Consider the following 9,492-nt stretch of genomic DNA (forward strand, 5'->3'; position numbering starts at 1 on the left):
CAATTAACTTTCGTTTCTCATAGGACGCATCTCATATAGTGTCAAACTTCCAGTAAATATTAAAATTCTATTTTGAATAGTTTTTTCACAAAATAGATGTTTGCGTTTTTTGATCAGGAATTACCCCAGGTCACCCTATTAATTTGAAATTCTAGTTGAAGCCCGTTATTACTGATTTTTTTAAAAAAAAATCTCAAATGACAATATAAAAATCATGATTATTTCTTTTCTTTCTCTTCTGATGCGCAAAAAAGAGATCTTAGAAAAAAAAAAATTCGAAAAATTATGCAGAAATCGAAATTTTTCCTTTTCCAAATTAAAAATCTTTGAGCAAAAACTCTGTAGCATTCTGGCCGTGTCCCACAATTCTGCCACGGGGCCGTACAGAGGATGAGGGGGAAGGAGGGCGACTCTAGACCAGGTCGCCTCCCTAAATGGCATGTTAGATTCTTGGAATCTCAAATTACTAAGAATTTTTTTTTTTTTAAATAGAAATTTAACTTACTTCCTGGTTATACTCTTCATCCAACACCATTGCTTCAGGTTGTTTCTGTCAACAATAAACATGAATGAAAAATAATTAATCAATAATAAATAAAATAAAAATGCAATCCTAATTCTCAGACAATAAATTGGATAAATGTCTCAGGAATTCATTTTATATAATTTATAAACATGAATGAAAAAGTCTTAAATGATAATCTATAACCCAAATTTACCAATGTAGTTTGATATTCTTATTTCAATGGGCAGAAAATATCTAATTTACATATTGTTCAGTTTTACAGTTCAAGTATTAATGGAATTAAAGTTTATTCTTATCAAGATCACTTAATACATTCCATATTTTTTAAGCACGTAAATTTTCAATAAATAAAAAGTACTATTATATATACTAAGCTTTTTTTTTTAATCTTTTTTATAAAAATGAATTCAGTAGCATATTTGTTTTTCCAAAAGGCAAGGATTAGTTTGGTATAAAATCGAAAAAGCTGAAACTATAAAACCAAAAATGTTAAGTGCAAGACACATTTGCAATAATTGAAAAAAGAAGAAAAAGAAAAAAAGACTGAAATTTGAATAAGAAAAAAATATGTAGGAAACATATTTATAATATTATCAAATAGTTGGAAGCAGCACACTACAAGTAGGGTAACTACTGCAGTTGCTATTTTTCTCCTCTTTGTGTAATGAGCTACTTTTTTTTAAAATGCAATGAGTAATGTGATACAAAATAGCAGTTTGTATTGATTTCGAGAAACTGCTTTTACTTTAAATAAAGAAACAAGGATAATCCGCAACTAATTTTTTAAACAGGCACAAATCTTCCCAGGTCTATCTTTGGTGAATTAGAATAATGTCTAATGCTCAAGAGCAGCAAGTCTTTTTCATATAGGTAGCGACACCTTTAAATGGGAATATATACAACGGGAGAGAACATATTTTCAGAGTAATTCTCCATGTACTTAATTTCTTTGAGGAAATAAAAGAGCATCAAATTATTAATATTAAAAATATTTTATAACTTCCTAGCACTTCTTAAATATTCACTGTTTAAAAAAAAGGTATCAAAAAATGAAGGTTAAAAGAACAAATTTAGAAAAAATTGGTTTAGGTTGGTGAAAAAAACGGTTACAAACTGACTTCTGAATAAATACTTCTTAATAATTCCCCAAGTTTAAACAAGCTAATTTTTTTTAAAATTTAAAACCATTTTGAATATGTATAATAAGTTCTCCAGTAAAGCTTGTCAGTTAAGTATTATAAATTTGTGACTACATTTCGGAATTAATTTGTAGTCACTATATTTAAGAAAAAAGTAGTTGTTTTTAACAACAAAACAATGTAGTTTTTTCAGCCACTGATATTAAAAATGTTTTTAATAAAAAGTATTAATGGGAGATTTTTCTTTTTTAAATTGTGAGAATATTAATCCTAAAATGTGATTTTAAAATCAAGTGAATATGAATCCCAATGCGTGATTTTTAAATCAGGTGAACATGAATTTCGGTGGGTAATTTTAAATCGTGCAAATAAGAAGATACTTTATTCTAAATCTTATAAATAGCAATCAGGATAGGCAATATTAGATCAAGTAAATACAAACTGTGAAATGTGATTTAAAGCTGCGTGAATGTAACATCAAATCTCTTGTACAGAGGTAGATAAAAGCGTAAAAAATTTTTGGGGGAATTATAACAGAACTTCCTTTGAGAAAACAAAATTTCCCATTTAATTTAATTGAAAATTTCTCAAAAGAAAAGAAAAACTAAATCCTCTAAATACTTTCATTTATACACTTGCTTGGCAAATCATTTTTGAAAACTGCTTTATTAAGAGCAATTGAGACAAAATAAAATATGGAAAAAATCAAAATGTTTATTAAATTAAAAATATATATTCTCTAATATAAAATTACCATAAAATCTTAGTTGGAAGCTTTCCAAACAAAGCTAAGTTTTTACAATTATATTTCAATAATCTATTCATTATCTAGATCTGGTTTAATTTCAAGTAATCTGATCCACAAGTTCATTTTAAGCTCCTTGGAAGTTTTAATTTCATTTCAAACATACAAAGAATCATAATTTAGACTTTATTCTGATGATACAGCCTTTTATTAGTTTAAGCATATAGTAAATTTATTGATATTCATCTTCCAACTTGCTTATTTTCTTTAATATTGACCTTGTTAGCAGATTTTGCTAAGTCAATCTACAGCACAATCTTTATAAATACACATTTTTCTGCAATCATAACAGAGTCAGCCGGAAGAGCTTCGAGTCAGCATTAACAGGTACAGACACGGAAATATCCTCATATCAGTACCTTTGTCAAAATAATCACCATGCTTACAATGGAATAACTCGTAGCTTACAATGGAATAACTCGTAGTCACTAAATACATATATTTTAAAATTTTTGAAGTACAAAGCCCTTTATTTTCTTAGCAACTGCTGTTAGTACGAATAGGTACTAATATGAAAATAACCCCAAGAAGGTTGATATGATAAACAAAGTTTATTGTATATTTTTCTTGGTAAAAGTGTGATATTCTTAACAAGATGAAGACCAGTCATTCTCAAAATAAAGGAAAAAATAGAATTAAATTTGAAAATAAAAAATTTAGGCATATTAATTTGAACTGATAAATATTACACAATTATAGATAAATAATGCATTGAATATTATTTGCCTTTTTAAGCACCAATAAGAATTTAATAATGAAATTTCATAGTTTAATTTTTAAAAAGCAGTTAAAAGTCAATAAAACTAAAGAAAAAAAAGTATCTGTTGTAGGCAAAACTACAAATGAGCCTTTACTAGGACGAACTTTAAAATTTGAGGAAAATAATAAAGATTTTTTTTTATATAATAAGGCGAAAATAGATTTTAAGCAAAACAGCTTAAAAGTGAAAAGAAACGTAATTTATTCAGCTCAAAATAAACGACAAAAACAGAATAAAAATCTTTCAGCTAAAAATGATAAATCTATTGAATTTAAAAATAAACAGCGAAGAAATCAGACATTTGTAACCTTTTGACAGGTATGATTTACTTAAAAAAAGATATATAGCTAAAACTTTAATTGCTTACCTGAGTGCCATTTGTTTCACACCCATTCAAATTAAATGGAACACCCAAGTAAGCTAACGGCATGATTATTAGAAATAAATTAACATTTAAAATTTATGTATTCAATACAACATGAAACAAGACTCATGTTTTTATTTTCTACTAGAATGACACTTTTTCATGAAATAGCAGGTGTTTCTACCGACAGGCGTCATATCCGTTTCCGTTTATTTTATTGCCATATTACCTGCATTAACTCTCTCAGTTTAAAGAAGTTTATTTTTACTAGCACGTTATAATAGCGCAGTCTTATATAGACCAATCAAAACTCAGAATTTCTTTTTCTTCTTTACCTGATTTAATTATTTCTTTTTAAAGTAAAACTTTAACCGTCGTATTAATTTGTTTTGTAAACAAATCCGTCTAGGTAATGTGGGTGAGTTCTAAATGAAAGTGGAAATTGTTGAAGAAAATCAATTGAATTAATTCTTCTTCTTAAAAATTAATGGTGTGGTAAAAATCAAAATTCTTATTATCATGGGAAGTTGTTTGGATTGTTGCAAAGGATCGGATCCTCCTTATACATCCCCTAATGATGTTTGTTTACTATTTAATACATTAATTATTATAACACAAGTTGTTAGTATTTATGTAAATATATAAAAACATTTTTGAGGTTACTATAAATTTTAAAATTGTGTCATTGATGAAACTACGTTGATAACGTTAGTTGGTCGCAGTAGGAATATTCTAACTAAATTTTACAAAATGTACCTTCATATTATGTTTGTTTAATTTGTATATATTATATTTTAAACTAACTGGATTTTAAAATTTCCCGAAACTGTGTGATATTATGACTTAACATAAAAAAAATTTCATTTATCAATTGTAATTTAATAATTAGGTGTTTTTAAATTATGTTTGCTTATGTCTTTGCATACTACCGATCAGGACACAGAAATATTCCTTGTTTATACATTGATTATTCATATTGTTGACAGTCTTCAAATCATCATGTGTATAACTCTAAGACTGCTACTCACGACATTCAAATTGAATGGACATGTTGTCCCACCGGTATATTTTTTAAACTCTCTCTGTGTCAAAACTTAAATCGCCATATCATCAAATGAAGCTACCCAGTTGTTGTAGTAGAAATAAGTTTAAAAAATTTCAAAGCGATTGTCTGGCGTTGCAACAAGTTTTGCTTATCGCATTTGCCTCATTATGTGTTGTTTTTTTTAAAGTTTCACATACTCCACCTGGTTATTGCTAACATTTGGGGATTATTTTGGCACAGACTACTGATACAAGAATATTTTTTTGGTTCAGGACCTTTCAGAACAAACATTGAATTAGGGATAATCAGTTTATTTCTTTAATTTTAGTATGGAAACTAAATCGTTTTGACGTATTTGTTTTAACACAATTTTTTATTATGATACACAGCAATTTTTGTTATTATATTATTTTGAGGTATATAACTTTTATGAAAATGTACTGTGGGGCAATTTTCTATGGAACCTTTATAGTTTATTTTTTTCTAAAGGTACTGTATATCGATAAGCATCCCTCATTATTTACATCTTCTCATGCTTATGCCACTTTTTTTTTTATGAATATAAAAGTAACCTAAAACTTAGAAATGAATATTTTCCTTTCTAACTGGATTTGCATCTAGAATTAACAGTAAAGTAATAAGAAAGTGATCTTAACTTTCTTCTGCACAATACCATCTTAGGCTAAAGAGATATTTTAAATTTAGAATAATAATTCTTTGATCATTTTGGAAGTTTTATTTTAAATATTGTTTTAGTATTATAGAGGCATAATTTTTTAAGATTACATTATTTTAATATAGTTCACATTTTTTTTTGTGTGCTTAAATTGAAAAAGTTTTCAACCTGTGCTTTTCCTGTTTTTATAATAAGGTTAACTTTCCATTTAAGTAAAATATCTCGAACTTAACAATCATTTAGGAGGAAAGAAGACAAAGAATGGTTGAAGCTGCTGAAAGGCGACAACATGAACAGGAAACCCGTGGCTTGAAGGATGATTTAGCAGCCAAACGTGTTGAGAAAAATAAGGAAAGAGCTAGGCAAATAGATGAAGCTTTGGACAAATCGAATTCAGATGCACATCTGAGGGTATACTTGTTTTATTTATGTTTTTAGCAATTGAAATTTTACTTAGATTCGTTAAAGAAATAATGTTTAATATTGTTTTTTTTTCCCTTCATTTTATGGCAATTCTTTTAATTTATAGTGTTTTACATATTTTATGTTGCTTGTCTTATAATTGTGTTTTTTTTAAAAGCAGATTTTTAAAATTTTTTAAAAATTTAAAATATGATTCCATTTATTAAAATTAAAAAATTGTCACTCCAGATGCAAATCTATGAAGTTACAAAACTTAAGTTAAGGTGGAGAAGATGATTTAACAATCTACTTCAATGAAAAACCAAACAATCAGTTACTCAAAAACCATTTCTGCAGTTACTTATTTGTATTCTTCATCCTTTGTGGTATATGAGGCATTCAGGATGTTTATTTTCTTATTATCTCAGAATATGATCTCATTTAAGCTACTAATTATTAAGCTTCATTGAATATTATCAAACAAAATATTGGATATCTAGATTCAACCTGTACTAATATCTGACTAAAAGGTTGATTACTGATTATAGCTGGTTTAGGCCCTAAGAAGTTTAATTCCTCCATGTTGCATTTTGGTATATTTTTCAATTGTAGTGCATTTTTTAAGTTATAACTAGCAAATGCCTGCCTGTATGTTGCTCTCATTAGAATAGCTGGAAGCTTCACAGATTGCTCGATGTAGAAATGGTTAAGTTCGACCCTCTACTATTAGTACCAAAAGTTACTCACATGATTACTCTTATTCTATTACTTTCTAAATTACTCTCATATTTTAAAGAAGCTTTATTTATTTTGGATAGCAGGCCACAAAATCTAAGAAATATTACTCTGTCCACTAAAGAGGAAATTGAAGTAAAATTGCAGGGAATATAACTTATGGGTAAACTGCCATAAATGACCAAGTCAATGATTGACAAAAATGAACTAATATCAGTTACCTTTTTTGAAAAAAAATAAAAAATTCCAAGTTAATGTGTATTATATGGATGTACTGTCAAAGGATATATATATTGATTTGTCCTTTTTTATCTTAAAAAAGTGACAAGCATTATAGTGACTTGGAAATGTTCTTACTGTTGCCAGTTATTGACTTGATAACTTTTTGCAATAGATGACAAAATAGATTTTTAGATAACAAAAACTTTTAGTGAGAAATAGAAATTTTTATTTTAAACTAAAACTATTGAAAAAAATGCTCATAAAGCAAACCAAAATCACAGGCAATGTTGAGCCTTTTAAATAACTTCACTAATCACAGATTATTTTAGAATTAAAATGATAGTTGATTTATAATATGCAATTAACAATCGAATATAATTAATAAACTTACATTATTTTCTAGAATACAAGTTGCAATAAGATACTTATAACAGTTTCTAAACTTTTATATCAGGCCTATTTTGCAGTTCATCAAGTGAATAGTTGAATTCTTTTATTAAAAAAATAAATAAATCCTAATGTCAAAAAAAGGTTTTATTTCTTTAAAAAATTTGCTCTTCTTCAGTAGTATGTGTGTGAAACAACACTTGCTATGAATAACCTTGATGTCAAAGTACCTAATTTATGATCATAGGTGCCACTCAGAAAGAAAAAAAAATCAAGACTTATTTTTTGACTAATTAACACGGTAGTCATTAACACTCTTTACACCAATTGCAGAATTCTGACATTTTCTTGGAGCCTTTCCCATCTCTATTTATCACTTCATCATTAATGTTTTGTCTTGGGTAATTTTTTTAAAAATAATATAATTTAACTTTGCTTAGCGTCTCAAAATATCGGGAATAATTACAATATCAACCAGATTTAGATTTAGCAACACATATTTTACCACAAATTCAGCCAATCCCACTCTTTGATTGTAGTGAGACATCATTAATTGATCATTTTTTATTAATTAGGAAAAATAACAATGTTTATTAAAAAAATGTAATTTTTTTGAGAACTGGAAATATATATTGGAGAAGGTAGTTCAGTTAACTAGAACTTTTTTCAAGACTGATTTCTGTCCTCGGGACAAAATTCTTAATTAACCTCGACTGAGGTTTATTAAGAATTTTTTTTTCTAATATTCATTCAGCAATAATTCGTTATTCTGAGAAAAAGGGAAGGTAAAGAAGAGGTTCTGTGTTTCATGTTTAATTCTTTTACATTTGAAATATACATTCCCGATTTCATTTTTGAATACATTTTGTTCTCACATTGATAAGTCTTGCTTTTTTTTTTTGTTTTTTGTTTCTTTACAGTAATAGAAATTAAAAAAAGGTTCCAAATAATTCTTTTAAAATTGTATGTTTGTTGAAAACATATATGTTCTGAACAAACAAATAATAAAAAAAAATCATTGATATCAGAAATGAACTTTAAAAATAAGGACAGAATATTTTGCATCAGGAATATCAGGACAACGATGAACCCTGCTATATCTGAATTTCCTAAAACTTTTTCTTGTAGTCTTTAGATGATGAGCTGATTAAGTAATACATTTGATTTTCTACTCAACATTTTTACATTTGCTTAACGTTGTATATTGTTTATAGATATAAATAATTACAGTATATTCTTTTTTTTTTTTTTAGTGGCAAGTCTCATAGTTGGTGTCACGCTCAAGAATTTGTAAATATTTTATAAATCTATGTCACATAAGTATTATATAAAATGTTTTATGTTGATAATTTTTAAATTTTGTTGCACTTGATATTTCTGTGATTCATTTACAATTTTGTTTAAGGAAATTGTGCATAACTAAATGAAACTTAGCAAAAGATTTTTAGCATAAATTTTTTTTGAGTTATTGCTATTATTATTTATGATTTTATTATTGTAATCATCATCTAGCTATAAAAAATCTTTAAGAACTTCTAGTTAAATGTTAGTTTACATTATGAAGTATAAATATGTAATCATTGCAACTCAAAGCTTTAACTTGATATTCAATATTTGTGTTTTAACAAATTTTCTACTATAAAGTTTTAACTATTTCTATTTGCTGTTTTGTAATGTCAATAATAATGTAGCTTTTTTACCAGGAAAGAAAAAAAAAGAACAGGAGAATCTATTATCCTAACATTTATATATTTGTACAAATAATACAATTTTTGCTAGTATTTGTAAAGACGTAAATGTTATGTTTTGTTTCAGTAAATTCATTAACTGTTCAAAATTCTCTGCACTCTTAGTTGCGTGTTATACTGTGAAATTCCTAACTTCTTTCATCAGAAATATAGCTATTATTTCATATTCAAGAAATGCTATAAGCCTTTCTAAATAATTTACAAGGTTACTTCTCCTATAGTACTGTTAAAATTAACTGTTTGAATATCTTGAAACAATTAATTTCCTCAAAAGTTTCTGCATTCTTAGTTCTGTGTTTCATTTTGCTATGAAATTCTCAACTTTTTTCATCACAAATGTAGCTATTATTTTATACTCAAGAAATGCTTTAAACCTATATAATTAATTTACAAGATTACTTCTGATATAGTATTATTAAAATTAACTTGGTGAAATCTTGAAACCATTTTTGCAGAAAAATTTGTTAATACTGTTCTTTTTTGAAATAATCCATTGTAATTTACTATTTATTTAAATACATAATTTAATACTTTATATAGATTTTGATAAAAAATTTGTTTTTTCTCAAAAAAGATGTATATTCTGGTTTATTTTCAAGTTGATAAAAATTGCTAGTTAAGTTTGACAAGTTGTTTATTTCTACCTTATCATTTAATTGCTAATAAAATAGTTGTAGAGCATA

At 26.6% G+C, this 9,492-nt stretch overlaps 2 protein-coding genes across 3 annotated transcripts in view; one reads left to right on the forward strand and one right to left on the reverse strand.

The window, feature by feature from the left end:
• Positions 1–3,844, reverse strand: part of LOC107456412 (ribosomal protein S6 kinase 2 beta) — a 33,696-nt gene extending 29,852 nt beyond the window's left edge. The window contains exons 1-2 of one of the 2 annotated variants that reach the window (XM_016074266.4): positions 3,598–3,844; positions 506–550 (exon numbers count right to left, since the gene is read on the reverse strand). In XM_016074266.4, the coding sequence (XP_015929752.2) occupies positions 506–550; positions 3,598–3,660 (108 nt within the window). In that variant the 5' untranslated portion in view covers positions 3,661–3,844. The remainder of the gene's footprint in view (positions 1–505; positions 551–3,597) is intronic. The other variant, XM_043048527.2, reaches the window with a different exon arrangement.
• Positions 3,845–3,972: 128 nt separating this feature from the next.
• Positions 3,973–9,492, forward strand: LOC107456413 (small VCP interacting protein). Its single transcript, XM_016074267.4, has 3 exons — positions 3,973–4,173; positions 5,559–5,726; positions 8,315–9,492. Exons 1-3 carry the CDS (start codon positions 4,114–4,116, stop codon positions 8,327–8,329), a joined length of 243 nt encoding a protein of 80 aa, XP_015929753.2. The 5' UTR covers positions 3,973–4,113; the 3' UTR covers positions 8,330–9,492.

The sequence above is a fragment of the Parasteatoda tepidariorum genome, chromosome 4, assembly GCF_043381705.1.
Source record: "Parasteatoda tepidariorum isolate YZ-2023 chromosome 4, CAS_Ptep_4.0, whole genome shotgun sequence".
NCBI lineage: Eukaryota > Metazoa > Arthropoda > Arachnida > Araneae > Theridiidae > Parasteatoda > Parasteatoda tepidariorum.